This window comes from Anas acuta, chromosome 7 (assembly GCF_963932015.1).
Source record: "Anas acuta chromosome 7, bAnaAcu1.1, whole genome shotgun sequence".
NCBI classification, from domain to species: domain Eukaryota; kingdom Metazoa; phylum Chordata; class Aves; order Anseriformes; family Anatidae; genus Anas; species Anas acuta.
In genome coordinates, this window is record NC_088985.1 from 4276684 (window position 1) to 4295324 (window position 18641).

An 18641-nucleotide genomic window follows, 5' to 3' on the forward strand; every position below is an offset into this window, starting at 1 on the left:
TCCCGGCCTTTACCATTTTCGGGCTGCCTCCGGGCTCCGTTTACATTCCCTGCCCTCCTTCCCGGTGCCACCCGAACGTGTCAAGGCTCCTTCTCTCCTTCCCCTCGGCCTGCCGGGCTTCTGTAAATATTTACGTGGCCCCGTGCGAGCGAGGCGGCAGTGCCGGGGCATTTGGGGTCTCCACGGGAGGCTGTGCTGGTGTCACCCCCACGGTCCTGCCTGTGCTGCAGGGTTATAGGGCCGCGTGTGTGTGCGTGTCCCCAAAGGGGTGGGGGCTGCAGCTGGGGGCTGCGAGGTGCCAGGGGGTCCCCAAGGGGCTGCAAGGTGCCAGGGGGTACCCAAGGGGACATGAGGTGCCAGGGGGTCCCCAAGGGGCTGCGAGGTGCTGGGGGTCCCCAAGGGGCTGTTAGGTGCCAGGGGGTCCCCAAGGTGCTTTAAGGTGCCAGGGAGTCCCCAAGGGGCTGCAATATGTGGGGGGGACCCCTAAGGGACTGTAGGGTGTGTGTGGGGGGGTCCCCAGGGGGCTGCAATGTGTCAGGGGGTCCCCAAGGGGCTGCAAGGTGCTGGGGGTCCCTAGGGGGCTGGAAGGTGCCAGGGGGTCCCCAAGGGGATGCGAGGTGCAGGGGGGTCCCCAGGGGGCTGCAATTTGTCAGGGGGTCCCCAAGGGGCTGGAAGGTGCCAGGGGTCCCAGGGGGGCTGCAATATGTGGGGGGGACCCCTAAGGGACTGTAGGGTGTGGGGAAGGGGGTCCCAAGGATCTGCAATGTACCGGGGTGTCCCCAAAGGTGCTTCAAGGTGCCAGGGGGTCCCCAAGGGGCTGCAAGGTGCAGAGGGATCCCCAAGGGGCTGCAAAGTGCCAGGGGGTCCCCAGGGCGCATCAAGGTCCCAGGGGGTCCCCAAGGGACCCAAGGGACCGTGTGTGTGTGGGGGGGTCCCCAAGAAGCTGCAATGTGCCAGGGGGTCCCCAGGGCGCATCAAGCTACCGGGGTGTCCCCAAAGGGCTGCAAGGTGCGGGGGGCTCCCCAAGGGGCTGCAGCGTCCCGGGGGGTCCCCGGCCACCCCCGCTGGGTCCTTCCCGTCCCCGTGCCCCTTCCCACGGCCCCGCGGGGGGCTCTGCCCGGCGGGGGGGGGGGGTCCCGAGGGGGGGTCCCTGCCCCGGGGCGGTTCCTGCGCGGGGCTCGGGCGGAGCGCGGCGGTCATTGGAAGCGCTGGGGAGGCTGAAACCCGCCCCCCCCGGCCCTCCCCGCCCGCCGACGGACAGACGGACGGGCGGCAGGACGGGCGGACACACGGCCGGCCAGACGGACGGGGGTGGGGGGCGGCCGTGGGGCTGCGCCTCCAGCCCGGGCCCCTCTGCCCCTATTATGGGGCCGGCCCGGAGCAGCCCCCCGAGGAGCTGAGTTGGGGTCGCAGCCAGGTACCGGACCGGGGAGGGGGTCGGGGGGGGGGGAAGGCTGCGGCACACACGGGGGCGCACACCGTGGGGGATGCTCCAGCCCCCGTTGGGGTGCTTGGGGGGAGGCTCGACCCCATGTAGGGGTGCGTGGGGGGACGCTGGAGCTCCTATGGGGTGCTTGGGGGGATGCTCGAGCCCCTCTGGGGGCGTTTTGGGGATGCTCGACCCCATACGGGGGTGTTTGGGGGAAGCTCGTTCCCCTGTGGGGGTGCTCGGGGGGATGCTTGACCCCATATGGGGGTGTTTGGGGGGATGCGTGTGTTTGGGGGACACACATCGTTAATTCTGCCCTATAACTGCACTTTGCCCCATCCCCGAGCCCATCTTAGCCATTCCCCTAGGGTTTTGCAGAAAATCCCACCCGGACCCCCCCCAAAACTCCTTCCCCAGGCACCCAGACGCCGTCCGGCTCTGCTGGCGGCACCGGGGTTGGGTTGGGAAGCAAGCCCACCTCCCCATCCCTTTTTCTTTCTTTCGCCCTTCTCGCCACCCCAAAGCCAGGACCGGCACCCCATTTCCCACCGGATAGGGCACGGTGATGGGGAGCCCCCCCCGAGCTGTTTTATTCCCAGCAAATTATTTCCAGACGTGCCAAGGGACATGGGCAAACGTCCCCATGGGGTTAGCGCAGTGCCGGGGGTCCCGTGGGGTGCAGGGGGAGGTTTTGGGGTGCTCCGGGGGCGAGAAACGCTCTGGGCTTTCTAGGAAACTTCTGCTGGTTGAGATGTGGCGTTGGCCGGCTGTGCCAGCTCGTTAAAATTACTAACGAGGCTGCAAATCCAGGCTGGGCAGCGCAGAGGTGGCTTCCCAAGGGCGCCCGGCATGTGCGCAGGGAGCAGCAGGAGCCCCCAAAGCCCTGCCTGGCATCTTCCTCTCGAGCCGCAGCCTGCTGGAACTTCGTTTTTGGGGTGGGAAAGGCAAAATTCCCCCAGGAGGAGAGCCCCGGGGCATCGCCCCCTTGCTCCCCATCGCCAAGCGCTTTTAGGGTCGGTTTCAGGGCTTTTTGGGGTCGAGCGGCTTGCTCGCAGCTCCAGGGGTGTGTTATTTCTCACCTTTCCTTTTTAGCTTTCTTTTCGCTCAAATTTAGCAGCTTCCTTCCAGCACAGTGAGAGAAGCCCCGTTCCCATCCTGCACCCCTTGGCACAGGCTGGGTTTAGGGGAAAACTCCAGGGCGATTTCGGTGCCTGCACCCAGGTGGGGAGGATTATTTCCCCAACTTGTTTTCTCCGGGCTAAAAGCTGAATCTGCAAGCATAGAGGGGGGCAGGCCTCGCTTCCTTCCCTTTTCCACCTTTGAAATGAATTTTATTTAACAATTTTTCTACTTTTTAAGCCCCGCAGTGTGCCCCAGCACGCCGCCAGCGTGCCCTTCTCCCCGCTGCCCGAAAACAAGAAGCGCGAGCTCAGCACCGGGGCTCCCTCCCCGCCGCAGAGAGGATGTGCCGTCTGTTTGTTTGCTTTTTTTCTTTTTTATTATTATTTTTCATTGAATATTTTTTTCTTTTTTTTTGGGAAAAGAGGGTGAGAGAGCACGGGCAGCTCCGGGCTCCATCACTTCCTCCCTGCCGGCTCGGCGGTGCCGCGTGCTCCCCGCTCCATCCGGCGGCCGCGGCGCTTCCTGCCGGCGCAGCAGCGGGGAACACCACAAACTGCCCCTTTTTGGCCCAAATCCTCATTTTTCGGGACCATCGGGGCTGTGTCCCCACTCTGCACAAAGCCGGGGCGGCGCTGCCTGCAGCTTTCTCCCCCCAGAGCCAAACCCGTGCGGTGCCCTCAGCGAAGGGCATCGCCTGTCCTAATTTAGGAAGCTGCTAATCACCGGCTAGCACGGACAGGGTGTAATTTGGGGCTTTCTCCCAGGGAGAGGCCGCGTCGCGTTGGCAGGGCACGAGGGCGGATGAGGAAAAGCAACGGTGGCACCGTCGCCCCTATAACCAGGGCAAAAAAAAATCCCAAATCCTCGCCTGGCCGCACAGCGCGGCATAAACCCAAACGCCCCAACCAGGGGGGGGATGCGGGCGGTGATTTATTTGTCCCCGCTCGTCCCGCTGACAATGAGGTGGCCGGGCAAGTGCACGCTTCCTCCCGGCCGTGGCAGATGCATCCTGCAGCTGGGGCCCCCCCGCTATATTTAGGCTATTGTGAGCGCCGCCTTTGGGCCCCCGCCAGCTCCCCGCGGGGGGACCGACCCGGCCTCGCGGTCTGCCCGCGGATAATTCGGGGGCCGACGAGGCTGTGGAGGGCTTTTGGGGTGGGAAATGCCCGCCGGTGAGTGGAAACACCGCCCTTTTTCCACCAGCAGTTTGCCGTGTGGCTTGTGAGCGGGATTTTTTTATCGATTCTTTGTTATTTAGGGGACGTGGGGTGGCTTTCCACCTAAAATCCAGCCTCCCGCAGAGCCTGGCTGTGCGCGCGCCTTCCAGCGCATGCTGTGCCCATCCAGCAAGCCCGAGTGTTTGCTCTAAAAGCAAGAAAAACTCCTTTTTTTTTTTTTTTCCCTGCTCTTCCCAGCAGGGACAGTCGGTGCTTTGTCCCGGGGTGGCCGAGCGTGGCGGGATGCTCCTCGCTGGCCTCTGTCTTTGGGGACGAGCGGGCTCCGCGCTCCCGATCCAATCCCTCCTCGGTGAGCACACGCGTGTGCGTGCATGAAGCTTGCACGCGTGTGCACGCCCGCCCTCGTGCACGCACACGCCCCCCCCGTGAGCGCACACACGTGCGGGAGGGGAGCCCGGGAGGAAATTCGGGCCACCCGAAACGCCCAGCAAGATTTCCTGGCTTCCCGAGCCTTTTCCACGTTGCTGGCGGGGCTCATGGCTGTCCTGCGGGGCCGGGAAGCCGCCGGGTCACTCTGCAGTGCCATCTGCTGACTCATCAGATTTTGGGGCCCGGATCCCGGCTCTCTCCTTCCCCCTCCGCTCCCGCAAACCCAGCCCCGATGGCGGAGGGGCCGCGGCGCCGGGAGCTGGGCTGCAGCGGGGCCGGACCCTGCCCGGCGGAGGACGAGGGGGGAGAAAGCCCGTAAGGAGCGCGGGAAGGAAACCGGAGAGCACGGGAAGGGCTGGGTTCGTGTTTCTTCGGAAATGGGCCTCTCCTCGCCGCGCCGGGCGGCCGAAAAAATCCCTCTCACCTCCCCCCTGCTTGTTTTCCCCTGCAGCCGCCTGCGGATGATGGGTACGACCGCCAGCGCGGCGCAGCAGAGCGGCCCGGCCTCCGCCTTCGAGAGCGTGCACGGCATCGGGACCATGGAGGACCAGCGCTCGCTCAGCATCCACTCCTTCCAGACCCTGGGGCTGCACAACAGCAAGGCCAAGTCCATCATCACCAACAAAGTGGCGCCCGTGGTCATCACGTGAGTCGGGGCGGCCGTTTGGTGGCCCCGTTGCGTTGGGTGCCCCTACTGCACGCTCCCGTCCCACTCCAGCAAAAAAAAATCTCATTTTTTTAATTTTTTAATTTTTTTTGTGACTATATCGTATATTTTCCCCAAGGTACAACTGCCGGGAGGAGTTCCAGATCCATGACGAGCTGCTGAAGGCCAACTACACGGTGGGGCGCATCTCCGAGGCGGCGCCGGAGCACTACCTGGTGCAGGTGGGCATCGCCGCGCCTGGCCCCCCCCTGCCACCCGCTCTGGGAGCCGGCTCCATCTCTTTCTCACCCCGCAGGGGAAATATTTCATGGTCAGGGACGTGCACAGCAAGCTGGACGTCCTGAACACCACCGGCAGCTGCGGCGCCCCGAATTTTCGGCAAGCCAAGGGCGGCTACGCGGTGTTCGGCATGGGGCAGCCCAGCCTCAACGGCTTCAGGCTGCTCCTGCAGAAGCTGCAGAGGGAGGGCCACAAGGTTGGTGCGGCTCAAAATCGGGGAGTTTCTGCTTTTATCTGTGGGACAGGAGCAGTGGGGGCATGGGGAAGCAATGGGAGATCTTTGGGGAGAGCGGCCTACATGCTCCAGAGCTGCTGGCCATGGAGGAGGGAAGGCTTTGGGAAGGTTTTTGGGAAGCCTTGTCCTAAAACGAGCGGTGCCATCCCCGACACGCCTCATCCGTGGCTGTCTTTCCAGGAGTGCGTCTTCTTCTGTGTCCGCGAGGAGCCCGTGCTCTTCCTGCGGGTGGAGGGCGACTTCGTGGCCTACACGCCGCGGGGCAAGGACAGCCTCCATGAGAACCTCCACGGCCTGCGCCGGGGGCCGCGCGGGGAGGACCTGGAGCTCACCATCCGCAAAGAGGTGATGGCAGCGGGGCCGTGGCAAGGGCCACCAGGCTCTGACGCTCATCTCCACGTAGTTTGGTGCCCAACAGAGCAAAGACTTGAGGAGCCGAGGCGGAGACGACCCCTTTTGGGCGTCCCGCGGTGGGGTTGGGTGCTGATGGTGATCCCTGTCTCCTCCAGATCCACGACTTCGCGCAGCTGAGCCAGGGGGTCTACTACGTCTACGACGACGTCGAGCGGCTGCGGGACGAGCCGCGGGCCGTGCGGGTGCAGGGCGAGGAGGACGTGCAGGTGACGGGGGAGGTGTACCGCCGGCCCCTCTTCCTCCTGCCCACCTACCGCTACCACCGCCTGCCCCTGCCCGCCCACGGCGCCCCGCTGGAGGAGCACTTCGACGCCTTCATCCGCTTCCTCAGGGTGAGGCGGGGGAAAGCGCCGGCTCTGCGAGGGTTTGGGGCGCTGGGGTTTGCTTTCTGCAGCTTTTTGGGGCCCACCTCCTTTCCTCCTAGGAGAGCCCCGGCCTCCTGCTGCGGGACCCCAGCAGACCCCCCCCGGCGCTGCTCTTCAGCTGCCAGAGCGGCGTGGGCAGGACCAACCTGGCCATGGCCATGGCCACCCTCGTCCTCCTCCACCACCGCGGAGCCACGCAGAAGCCCGAGTAAGCAGGGACCGTCCCCGGGGCCGTGGGGGACCCCGGTGGGCATGGGTTTGATGCCCCCTTTCTTTAATTTTCCCTCCCGTCCCCGTGGGCAGCCCCCAGCCGCCGGCCAAAACGTCGCCGAGGGGCAGGTTTCGGGTGATCCAGAGCTTCATCGAGGTGGTCCCCAAAGGGCAGCAGATGGTGGAGGAGGTAAGCGGGGAGCTGCACGGCCCCCGCAGAGCTCGGGGTGGGCAAGGAGGGCTCCGCTGACCGGCTCTCCCCATGCAAGGTGGACAGCGCCATCGCCTCCTGCTCGGAGATGCACGACATGAAGGAAGCCGTCCACGAGGCCAAGAAGAAGCTGGAAGGGATTGGGGAAGACCGCCAGAGCCAGGTACCACCGCCCGCACGGCTTTGGGGGGGCCAGGAGCAACAGCTCCCCGCTCAACACTGCGCCACGCTGAGCCCCGGGGTGTCAGCTGGGGGCCCTCGTTAGCGAGCCGTTAATTAGAGGATGGCTCGGCCTCTTGGCAGCAGTAATTCACAGAAATGTTTCTGCGAGCGGACGGGAAGAATGTAAATTGTGGAAATCTGAGACTTCCTGCGCCCTGGAAGCGTCCCAGGGACGTGTGAACCTGGAAGGTTGGGGCGCGGGGCGTTTGGGGTTTTTTTTTTTGGTTGAGGGCTGTGAAGTTGGGGAAATCTGCTCTTCCTGGGCATTGCCACTGCCTCTGGTAGATGCCTTTTGCCCCAAAAAATTTATAAAATATTATTTTGTCATCTCCGAAACTGGGGAACCGGCAGGTTGAGGTCCAGCAACTCTCCTGCCTCTCCCAGCCAGCTCTCGGCCGGCAGAGGCAGCTCAGACCCCAGGTGCGCCCGGCTCATCCTTTAACTTCCCTTCCAGCCTTTTTGGAGGCGAATTTTTCCATCTGAGTGATGAATGAGCCGTTAGAGCCGGAAGCCCCAAATTTCCCCCCTCGGTTCCTTTTTTTTAGGGTGATTTTGGGTCCGTTTGGTGCCGCTCCAGGTGATGGCACGAAGCTGTGTGCGCTCGGCCACGGGGCCAGGTGTGGGTGCAGCCACGGGGGCACCCGTGGGTGCCCAGGCTGGGTGCCTTGGGGGTGAAAGGTGCTCTGGGTGACCCTCTCCTCGCACCGGGGAGGGCTGCTCCTTGTCTTCCTCGATGGCAGAAAACAAATGGCCGGGGATTGCCGTAAATTAGCCGAGAGGAGTGTTTATTTGAAGTCTGCACATAGTGAGAGCACGTTTAAACAATGGCCAGGGGCCAGGAAAATGTGCCGGGGGGGGACACGGGTGGGGGGAGAGGCCGAGAGGAAAGGCACGGAGGATTTATCCCACGAAGAACTGCCCCGAGCTGGGTGGAAAAAGCGGAGATTTAGGTCCTGGTGCGATGCAGGGGCTGGGGTGGGATGCTCGGCCGCATCCTGGTGGTACCCTGCCCTCCCCGGTCCCACCCCGGCACAGCTTCATCCTTATGTGCACCTCCTGAATTTCAGGGTTCCCATCGTGTCTAGGATGGGGTTTTGCTTGCAGGGAAGGAGGACTGGGTGTACGTGGCCCCCGAAATCGAGGTCGGGTGGTTTCTGAATTGCAGAAAGTCCCCAGGTTCCCAGCTTGCAGCCCCTGGGGAAACCCAGCAGCCAGAGCACCTCGGCCGTAGAGGTGCCTGGGGTGGTGTGAACACCTTGCGTGGATCAACCCCGCTCCGTTTGGGTTTTGCTCTCTGTCAGCATCTGGACATTGTCTCTCCGGGACAGGCAGGCAGCTTGTGTCCTGTTGGACCCGCTCCCGGCGCGTCCCTGGGTGAAGGGGAAGGCTTTGTTTGATCCGAAAGGCGAATTTATGGCTCTGAGCATCACTCGGTGTGGAAAAACTCGAAATGTTTCATTTTAAAACTAAACAAAAAAAAGCAGCAAAAACGATTCCAGATAGGGTTCTGTAGGGTTTTCACCCCCTCCTCGTTTGGAAGCGGTTTCTTTCCAAGCAAACAACTCGGTGAAGTTAGTGTAAATACGCAAAAAAAAAATAATTAAAAAATGAAACCTTCTAAGGGATTTCAGTGGGATTTCGATCTCCTTTTCCCCCAAAATGACTGTTTTAAAATGCTTTGGGCCAACTTGCTTGCTGCTCTTCTGTGCCAGCTCGTGGGGCTCTTCTGCCCTGCGTGCGGGGCTCCGGGAGAAGGGGCTCCGGCTCCGTGCTGGCCGTGACGCCACCCGCGCTTGCTTCCAGGGGGGCAGCACCAAAGACCACTGCCTCCAGAGGGTCCAGCAGAGCCTCGAGCGCTATTTCTACCTGGTTGCCTTCAACTACTACCTTCACGAGCAGGTAAGGGTGGCGGGGCCACCTCCGAGCTGCCGCGGCCGGGAGCGCCGGGGGGTTTTGGAAGCGCGCGGAGGCGGAGAGGTGCCGGGCAGGGGGAGCGAGCCCAGGCTGACGGCGCGCCCCCCCGGCCCCCCGCCGGCAGTACCCCCTGGGCTTTGCCCTCAGCTTCAGCAGGTGGATGTGCCGGCACCCTGAGCTGTACCGGCTGCAGGCGGACATCGGCTCCCCCGAGCTCGCCGTCCCCGGGGACCTCCTGGCCAAGGGGGCGCGGGTGCTGGTGAGTACCCGTCCTGGTGCCCGACCCCAGATCGGTTTGGCGGGGTGGGAGGAGCGGGGTCGCTCCGTGGCAGGGCAGGAGGGGCGTTTTTGGGGGTCCCTGGGTCCAGGTGCTCGGCGAGGATGGGGCGCCCAGCCCTGTCCGTCCCGCTGCAGGTGGCGGATGAGCGCTTCTGCCCGGATGTGCTGAGCACCGTCAAGGAGATGAGCGTGGCCAATTTCCGACGGGTGCCCAAAATGCCCATCTACGGGACGGCACAGCCCAGCTCCAAGGTGAGGAGCACGCACCCCGCACAGGGCAGGGCCACCCCTCAAAGTGCCGTCCCCTCACCACGGCCACCCTTTCCCCTAGACCCTTGGGAGCGTCCTGCGGTATCTGACGGACGCGAAGAGGAAGCACTCGCGCATCCTGTGGGTCAACCTGCGGGAGGAGGTGGTGCTGGAGGGGAACGAGCAGGTCTACACGCTCAGGGAGCCGGGGAGCCTCGACGAGCTCGTCCCCGTGCCCACCTCCACGCCCGAGCAGCTGGAGGTGAGCCTGGGGTTTTGGGGTGCCTCATCCTGCCTCGGGGCAGGAGGGACGAGGGGAGGGTGGGCAAAGGTTGCACCAGGAGGCTGGGGGATGCTCCCCAGCGCTGCTTCTGGCTGTGCTGCTGATCTCCTCTTGGCCTCTTTTGTGCCCTTCCTCTTCTTCGTGCTTCCAAACGTTACCCTCTGGCCCATTTGAGCTAAATCTGACCTCGTTTTCCATTCTTGCGAGGTTTTTGCAGATAAACAGCTGGATGTGGGACAGAGGCGTAGGTCGTGTTCCTGCTGAGGGAAAGGCATCTCCCTCTCTGTACAGCCCTCCTGAGAGATGTGCACAGGGAAACCGGGCTCTGTTAGTCCCTCAGCCCTCACTGCTCCTTTTTTGGGGCTTTTTTTTGGGGCAGGGAGCAGGGTTCAGCTGCCAGCAGCACCCTGGTGGCACGGAGGAGCTTTGTGGGGTCTGGGAGGATTGGGGTGCCCACGGTCCCTGGGCAGAAGTGGTGGGCATGGTACATGGGTCTGTGTTGGCTGCAGGGTGGTTGAGAGGGGATTAAAAAAATAAAAATAAGAGGAAGAGGTGGACGAGGAGCGGGTCTGGTGAAGGCGAGGGCTCCTCCATCCTCTGCAGAAGCTCGAGGCCGCGCTGAAGGGCGACCTGCTGAAGTCGCAGCAGTGGCTGGAGGTCTACCTGGAGGTGGAGAAGCAGATGAAGATGTTCAAGAGCTGCCTGACCACCCAGGAGATCTTCAACCAGCACAAGAGCACCTGCCCGGGCCTCACCTACCGCCGCATCCCCATCCCCGACTTCTGTGCCCCCAAGGAGCAGGTACCGCCCGTGTCCCCTTGTCCCCTCGCCTGGCCGGGGGGCAGCACCCTCCCTAAATCCCGGCTTCGCCCTCGGCAGGACTTTGACCGGCTGCTGGAGGCGATGAAGACCACCCTGGCCGAGGACTCGCGGGCAGCCTTCGTCTTCAACTGTGCCAGCGGCCGGGGCCGGACCACCACGGCCATGGTCATCGCCGTGCTGGCGCTCTGGCACTGCGCTGTGGGTACCGGTGCCATGGCTGGTGGGGAGCTGGGGGGGTTGGCCCTACAGGCACCTAACTCCCCGACCCTCCCTGCCCCTCCACAGGGCGTCCCTGAGGCGAGCGAGGACGAGATCGTGAGCGTGCCCGACGCCAAGTACACCAAGGGGGAGTTTGAGGTGAGTCCTGCAGCCGCTGTAGGGTCTCCCGTGCCCGCCTCGCCTGGAGGGAATAGGGCCTCCCCTGGGCCAGGAGGTGAGCACGGGCGTGGGGAGGTTGGGTTGGGGGCTGCAGGTGGAGGCCCTTTTGCTTTGTCCCCGCTGCAGGTGGTGATGAAGGTGGTCCAGCTCCTGCCCGACGGCCACCGGATGAAGAAGGAGGTGGACATGGCCCTGGACACGGTCAGCGAGACCATGACGCCCATGCACTACCACCTCCGGGAAATCATCATCTGCACCTACCGGCAGGTGGGCAGCACCTCCCGGCCCCTTTCCATTTTCGGGACCCCGGGGAGGACGGCCAGATCCTGCAGCAGGGCAGGATTTGTCACCAGGGGGATGCTGGGGCTCCTTCGGCGGTGGCTTTTGGGGTCTTCCACGGGTTTCCCAAATGCCGTGGGACATCCCAGCACAGCCTGCGCGCTCTTGGCTCTCACCACAGCTGATTTAGGGGGGCTGAATGGAAAGCAGAGGGTGAAGGTGGTGTTTTTTCCACCCTTTGGGGTCCCTCAGCCAAGGTGCTGGGGTGGTGGTGGTCCAGCACCCCGCGCACCCCTCTCCGAGCCGCGTCCCGGCGCTGCAGCCGGCAGAGGGCAGGGCCGCTCCGTCCCCATCCCCTTCTCCTCCCGTCCCCGCTGCCTCCGGCTCCGGCGGGGAGCTGCTCCCATGAATTAGCAGCATTATTTCTCGGAAGACGCCCGCCCGTTCCCGCGACCTCCCTGCCCCTCTCCCGGTGCTTGGCAGCGAGGAGCAGCTCAGGGCTGTTCCTGGGCCGCATCCTGTTTCCCGGCCAGCTGCCTCCAGCCCGGCCTGATGGGGAAGGGAGATAAGCAGGGAGCCATCCGCTGCCCAGCTCCCCTGCCATAGGAAGAGCCTTTTGTTGCCACTTTGGAGAGGGCTTGCTTTTTTTTGCCTTTTTTTTCACCCAAAAGTGAGCCCGGGATGGGCAGGCTCCGCGGGGACATCTCTGCTCTGGCTGGTGGATGCAAGCTGGGAGAAACGGGCGTGCTTCCAGGCACCCCAAACCCCCTTCTGGGCTTTGCAAGATGGGTTTGGGTTGCACCCTGCTCTTTGGGTGGGTGGGAGCAGCTTTCGGAGCCTTGCAGGGGATGCTCTGCGGGATTAGGACGGTCGGGAGGGAAGGACAGTGTGTGGTGCTCGGCTCGGATTCCTCCCCAGCCCTTCCCATCCCAACCCAGGAGGAAAAAATAGGTTGATGCATTCCTTCCGCTGCCGGCAGATGTGTTGTTTGGGGAGGTTTCCTCGGCAGGAGCCGGCAGCAGAGAGCCGCCTGCTTCCTCCCAGCCCGGCTGCTGCAGAGCTGTCCTGGGTTTGCTGCAGCGTTTTTTGGGATAATCGCTATGAGGATAACAATCTGCGTCAGGTTCCTCGGTTTATTGGTCATTTCTGCGGGGCCACGTTGCTCTGATCCTGCTCGTGGTCTTTAACCCAGTTGTGCCCTCTCCATCTGCCACTTCTGGGCTTCGAGCAGGGTTAGAAACACTCACAGAAGCCACGTCAGGATCCACTCTACCCAAATATCGGCGTGTGCACGCAGAGGAGATGTCTTTACCCAGGGCAGACGTGATCTCACAGTCCTGCTGTGAACAGGGCTGCAAAGCTGGGGAAAAAATACAAAGAAATGAAAGTATGTTGCTGGAAGCCACGACCTGATGAGGGCTCAGGCTGCTGAGCTTCTTTTTTGTCCCTGCGCTTCCAGGGGCGGTCGGGCAAGGACGAGCAGGAGCGGCGGCTGCTGCGGCTGAGGAGCTTGCAGTACCTGGAGCGCTACATCTACCTGATCCTCTTCAACGCCTACCTGCACCTGGAGAAGAAGGACTCCTGGCAGCGGCCCTTCAGCCTCTGGATGCGCGAGGTAGGGCTTTTATTTGGACCAGAGTTTGGAGTGATAGGAAGGTGCCCCCGTTCTCGGCCATTCTGCACGTGCCATCATCATGCTCGTGCGACGGGTGCTGGACCCAGCCCACTCTCACCTCTCATCGCAGCCCGAAGCACCAGCTCTGAGCACTCCCAGGGCTGGGAAGGCTCTGGTTGCAACACAGCATCCTAAATAAGCTGTTCGTTAACCTACCTGGATGGAGACACATAGGGTTTTAGGAAAACGCTGCACCTCGGCGAGCTGGGAGAGCCTCGTCCCTTGCCCCGTGCTGCTAATTTGTGCTGGGAAATATTCCTGGTGCCAGGTCCTCCTCCTAGCTCATCCAGGAGGTTGTATCCTGGATGTTTGCATAGGGATGTCCTTACAAAGCACCCCGTATTTAATTTTTTATCGCGTTTTGATGTGCAAAACACACTGTGATGCTCCTTGTCCCTCCCCTTGCTCCAGCTCCTTGACCCCAGCCTCGCTCCTCAAGGCACACCTCGGGGGAGGAGGGGGAAGACCTCAAATCCAAGAAATCCCCTCCAGCCGCATTGTTCTGGAAGAAATTTTGCTCTTTTCCTCATCCTGGGCTTAACCCTGCCTCCTGTGCCCCTGTTTTCGGGGAGGAGGTGCGCCCCACCGCGCATCAAAGGAGCCTTTGGCTCCACGCGGTGCTCCAGCACAAGCTTTGCATTTTCAGTTCTTTCTCAAAAAAAAAAAAAAACACATCAACAAGGCGACATTGTAACTTCTTTTCCGGAAGGGTGCCAAAGCTAACAAACCATAAAGCTGCTTATAAAACCATTCAGCAGCTGGAGGGAAGCTCGGGGAGGGGTCGGTGCCACGCAGGCGGTGGTCCGTGCCTCTCCGCGGCTTGGGGTCGCGCACGGGGACGCCACGGCCGCTGCTCCCAGCCCTTTTTATGGGGTTGGAGGACGGGTGGAGGGGACAAAACCGCCTCAACCTCTCTGCTCTGCTTCCAGGTGGCGGCCGTGGCCGGTGTCTACGAGGTGCTGGACCAGCTGGGCTTCCCCGAGCTGGAGGGGCCGGAGGACGAGGAGCCGCTGCGGAGGCTGCGCGGGCGCTGGCGGGCGCAGAGCCGCGGGGATGTGGTGTAGGGGGACGGAGAGGGATGCTGCCTTCAGGAAAATAGACTGTTTCCCCCTGAAAAAACAAAAATTAAAAAAAAAACATAATGATGGGGAGAGGGAGGGAGGGGATAGCCCCGAAGCTACTACCTTCAGGAGAAGAATTGAGGGGGTTCTTCACGCCGCAATAAAAGGGTTGTAAATTAAACAAAAAGCTGTCGGCCAGGTGCTTAATGCTGAGCGTGCTGTGGGTGTGTATGCCTGGGTTGGGGCTCACAGAGGCCGTGGTCCTTGCACAGCCGGGGATTTTTAGTTTTGGGGTGTATTTGCTTGTTCCTCCTGATTTTCAGCTGTGGATGGGGCTGGGGTGCAGCGGTGGGAAGGCAGGGGGTGAGTGGGAGCCTTGCCTCTGAGCATTAGGACGGGGGAAAATCCATCTGGAATATGCATACAGGCATAATCAACGCTGCAAGATTTATTTTTAATTAGGTGATTGGGTGCAAAATGGAGTTAAGGAAGAAAGGGTGCTCAGTGGGGCACCCCGTCCCTGCAGGCTGGGACGGGACGGGGCAATAGGGCCGGATGCGGGGCACCAGAGCAGCAGCACACACTCCATCTGCCCCAGCAGCCACTTTCATCCGCTGCCAGCGGCAGGAGGTGCAGACAGCAGAAATTAAAAAGCAGAGGGTGGAAAAAAAAATAATTTAAAAATAGCAAGAGGTTTTTTTTTTTTTTTTTTTTGAGCGCTGGCATGGCTCCTGCTGCAGTTTGAGAGCCCCACTTCCCCGAAGGTTCCCTCGATGGTGTTTTATTTCTGCCTTAACCGGGTGTTTTGGTTTTCCTTTTTAAATGCAAAAATATTTTGTCCCGGCTGGGTGTTTTCTGTTCATTTTTTTAGCGATGGGAATGGGCTCACGGGGAATAATGGGACGCGCTGGGCGGCTGCACCTTCTCCTGCCCCTTTGCCCTCCACAAAACCCTGCCTAATAACCAGCGGAGAGGCTGAGCAGGGGCTTAATTAGGCAGGTTTTTAATTGCTTCGGACCCCCGGCCCTTTAATCTGGGTAATGAAGGCTGGAGATTTGCATCACCTGCACCAGGGGGCTCAAAGGCTTCTTTCTGCTTTCCCACCTCCGTGACAAGTGATTTCAAGCAGAAACGATTGGAAGGAAAAGGCCGAGGAGGGTATGAATGAGTGTGGATGTGAAAAATGGAGCGTTCCCTATTTATTTGGGACGTGGGTGGTGAAATAAAGCCCTAAAGATGTTGGGCAGCCGGGGTGAGCTGACCCAGGGCGCCGGCGAGGAGCGCGAAAAAATGGGAAGGAAATTGTGCTGCGAGGTGTGCCCCCGCGGGATGCACGCGGGGGCCGGGGTGGGGCATGGAAACTTGGAGGAAAACGCCCCAATTCCACCCCTGGAAAAAAAAAAAAAGAAAAAAAAAAGGTATTTGTGTTGCTGAACATGGCCTTTGTGGCAGCGGGGCTCGGGGAGCCTGCCTCTGATGAGTTATGATGAAGTTGGCGGGGCTACGTGGTCCTTCCTGGCCACGGGAGGTAAAGGTGTGCTTATTATTTTTCCCATTTTCTTTATTTTGGTCTCTTTTCTCCTTTCGCTTCTCCTGTGAAAGAAAGTGGCTTTCATCGGGCTCCGCTTGCGCCGTCTTCATCCATTCATACCCAGCTCTGCCTCCGCAGAAGGAAAAGATCTGTCAGAAAATAGCTAAATTGATAAATTCTCTGCTTAAGGGGAGGAAAGGGAGCAAGGACCCTTTTCTTCACCCCTCATGAACCTCCCCTTAAATAAAGCAGCCTGGGGAAAGGGGCTTTGACCTGCAAAGCTGCATCCTCCACGGGCTGGAGCTCTCCCTTGGTCCTTCATGGCACAGCGATGGGGGCAGCGGGCCCGCCTCTATTTTATCAAATAGATTTTTATTTTTATTTTTATTTTTATTTTTATTTTTATTTTTATTTTTATTTTTATTTATGTAGCTGTTGGAGCAGCAGCCCCGACCCAGCAGCTCCCTTGGAGGTTCCCGTGTTTTCCTTTCCGCGCCGCACAGGGAGGCTGTTGGACCTCGGCACGGCACGCGCATCTGGGTTTCATTTTCCAGCGAAAGAATAGCAATTAAGATGCTTCTGTAGAGCCAAGGGCTTGGGAAACTAAAAATAAATGCCATGCACGAGCAGCCCCAGACTGCATCCATTAAAAGGAGCGACTGCAACAATCAGAAGTTGGGGGCATCGTGCAGACCGTGGGCTTGAAAAGGCTTTTCCTCGCTGTTTCCTCGCGTATTGGGGGCAGAAAAGCTGTTTTCTGGCCCCCGTGCGAATGAAAAATTGATTTTTCCCAGGTTGAGGTGGAAGATTGGAAGCAGTGCGGTGGCTCTGGGGGGCTCGCTGGCGAGCTGGCAGCGGCCGTGCCAGAACGCGAAGTGGCTGTGAGGATGAGCGAGGCCCCGGGGGGACGGGAAGTGCTCGGCGGCTGGCCTGAAGGCGAGAAAAAAAAGCCACAGGTTTGGGTTTTACACACCAGTAAGTTTCACTTTAGCACGAGGGTGATTAAAAATGAATAATGCGGTCAGTGTGCATAAAGGAGAAGGCGTATCCTCAGGGAGGCTGCACGAAGCTAGCCTGGCTCATCGCATCGATTTATTGGGTTCTTTTGTATTTCTTTAGGAAATTAGCCTGTTTGTGGACAAATCCCTCCCCGTGCAGCTTGGTGCGGAGCCCATCACCCTGGTGTCAGGTCTGGGATCGGTGCTGTGTCTCCCACACCTCCTCCCCATCCCCGCCGCCCCGTGTTGCCATCGGGGTCGCAGCCTTTTGGCATGCCCCTAAAATATTTCGGGTGCAGGCGCTGGCTGCAGGGGTGTCTCTCCAAACCGTGCTTTCTCAGCCGGAGCGGCGGTTCCTAGAAGGAGAGCAACTTTTTCCCTTCTCCTTTTCCACTAGGGTCTGGAAGCCGCCCAGGGCTGTCGGGATAAATCTCCCTGACCTTGTTTCCCATCTCCAGGCTCGCCGCTCGGCTCCCCTGGCACTGGGAGGGCTGGTGGTTGGGTTGGACAACCACATCTCGGGGAAGACGTCCGTGCCTATAAACCCGATGGGTTTGAAGGGCCCCTTCCAGCCTCCGCCATCCCACGGAGCCCGTGTGAATGCCTAGCAGGGCACAAGGAAACTTATCCCGGGGTCTCGCAGAGGCTGCCTCCAGCTTCGGAGGTCTTTAAGCAGGGATTAGAGAGGGATCTGGCAGGAATGGTCCCGCCTGGAGCAGGGACGGACCCGTCTTGTCTTTCCCAAGGCCTTGCAGATCGTGCTGCGGCGGGATGGCGGCCTCCGGCCTCCAGCTGGAGGATTGAGGAAAAGCTGACTTCGCAGCCCCCCCGGCAAGGCTTTTTCTGCACCATCGGTGTGACAAAAGCAGAGCACGGTGCCCAAAATCCTCGGGGGTCCCCTCAGGCCTGCCCCGCGTGGCTCTGCTCGCCGGCCCCACGCTGCCGGGCCTGCCCATGGAGGCCGGAGGCCTGGGCCGCGCTCCCCCCCCGCGCGCGCCTTCTGCCCCCGATGCTGCAGCAGTAAATATTTTGTTTTAATCTAATCGCGGCCCGGCATGTCTGAGGGATGAGGTCATGCTCGCTCACCGAGCCTGCTGGCAGCGGCCCTTTATTTTGGGGAGCTGGGGGGGGTGGGAACCCGAGGCTCTCCAGGGGGGGAGGAAGCCCCTCCATCCCCAGCCCTGCCCGCCCGCCAGCTCTGTTAATTTATTAGTGACAATCAGAGGCTGCAAAGCTCAATTCCCACCAAAAGGTACCGCAGGAATTTGGGAAGAGAGATGCCCTCATGGGTCTTGCTCTCACTGAGCTACGGGACCGGGACCCTAAATCCCTTCTTGGAGGGGTTGCACCTGGCCTTTGGGTGAACTCTTTGTGTTTTGGGATCTCGGGCACCCTCTGTCCTTGCCCAGAGGCACCCCAAAACCCAAGTGGCCACCGCAGCACCTCCTGTGGCACATCTGCTGGCCAAGGCAGAGGGATGGGGCCAACAAGGACCCAGCGGGACGCTCACCTGCACCCTTGGGGCATGGCCCCAGCTCGGGGGGCTTGGGGCAGGGATGGGGGCTCCGGGCACCCCCTGGTGCCACTGCCTTTGTGGGGGCTGGTGTGGGGCTGGGAGGTTGGGGCAGGGCAGTTTCTCCCCCAAAACACACCCCAGATATTTTTATGACATTTTTTTTTGGCATTTTCACCCCTCTCTTAATTTTTTGTTGCTACTTTTTTTACTATTTTATTGCTTTCCTCATCTATTTCTTGCTTCATTTGCTTTTATGCCTTTTTTTTTTTTTTTTTTTGTGTGCTATTTTCTACTTTTTATTTTTTTTTTTTCTTAAGTTTTGCTCTTTCTGGGTCATTTTTTTTTTTTTTTTTTTTTTTTTTTTTTTTTTTTGCTATTTCTCTTTGCTTAATTTTTCACTTTTTTATTTTGCTGATTGTTTCCTCTTTTTTTTTGCCTTTTTGTTTGTTGATTTTTTGTGCTTTTTTTTTGCTCTTTATTTTGCTTTGTTTATTTTCTTTTCTTTTTGCCTTTTTTTCTCTTTTTCCTTTTTCTTATTTTTTTTTTTTTTCATTTTTTTTCCCTTGTTGGTTTCCTTTCTTTTTGCCCCTCCTTTTCTTCTTTTTGCTTCACTTTTTTTTTTTGCTTCTTTTTTTTTTCTCTCCACTTTTTCCTGCTTTTTCAACTTTTCGCTTCGCTTTCTTTTTGCTCCACTTTTTCACGCTTCGCTTTTCTTCCGCGTCACCTCACTTTTGTTTTTTTGGCCTCGCTTTTTTTTTTCTTGCTTTTTTTTTCTTCTTTTTTTTTTCCTACTTTTTTTTTCTCTTCCCTCTCCCCCTTCCCCTCCCTCCTTTCCTCCCCTCCTCTCCCCCCCCTTTACCTCGCCCCTCTGCCCACCCCTTCCCCAGGCCCCACC

General features: G+C 59.8%; 1 protein-coding gene across 4 annotated transcripts; it reads left to right on the plus strand.

The window, feature by feature from the left end:
- The first annotated feature begins 1233 nt into the window (after positions 1-1233).
- PALD1 (phosphatase domain containing paladin 1) lies at positions 1234-13782 on the plus strand. Of its 4 annotated transcripts, none has more exons than XM_068688164.1 (19): positions 1234-1417; positions 4610-4804; positions 4944-5046; positions 5121-5300; positions 5520-5684; positions 5849-6085; positions 6178-6326; positions 6422-6518; positions 6598-6702; positions 8565-8660; positions 8800-8934; positions 9090-9206; positions 9286-9465; positions 10090-10287; positions 10366-10506; positions 10594-10665; positions 10813-10953; positions 12425-12580; positions 13570-13782. In XM_068688164.1, the coding sequence occupies exons 2-19, from the start codon at positions 4620-4622 to the stop codon at positions 13702-13704; spliced, it is 2592 nt and encodes an 863-aa protein (XP_068544265.1). In that variant the 5' UTR covers positions 1234-1417; positions 4610-4619; the 3' UTR covers positions 13705-13782. The 4 variants fall into 4 exon arrangements, with proteins under 4 accessions (XP_068544265.1, XP_068544263.1, XP_068544266.1 ...); XM_068688162.1 differs by lacking the exon at positions 1234-1417 and adding an exon at positions 4163-4473; XM_068688165.1 differs by lacking the exon at positions 1234-1417 and adding an exon at positions 4369-4517.
- Positions 13783-18641: the final 4859 nt, after the last annotated feature.

What these genes read in the sequence shown, in the direction of transcription:
- PALD1 (XM_068688162.1), top strand. Translation starts at nt 4,391, where the DNA reads ATGGCGGAGGGGCCGCGGCGCCGGGAGCTGGGCTGCAGCGGGGCCGGA. An exon ending in GGAGCCACGCAGAAGCCCGA is followed by an intron (nt 6,327 to 6,421) that starts GTAAGCAGGGAC and finishes CCCCGTGGGCAG; the next exon opens with CCCCCAGCCGCCGGCCAAAA. An exon ending in GGGAAGACCGCCAGAGCCAG is followed by an intron (nt 6,703 to 8,564) that starts GTACCACCGCCC and finishes GCTTGCTTCCAG; the next exon opens with GGGGGCAGCACCAAAGACCA.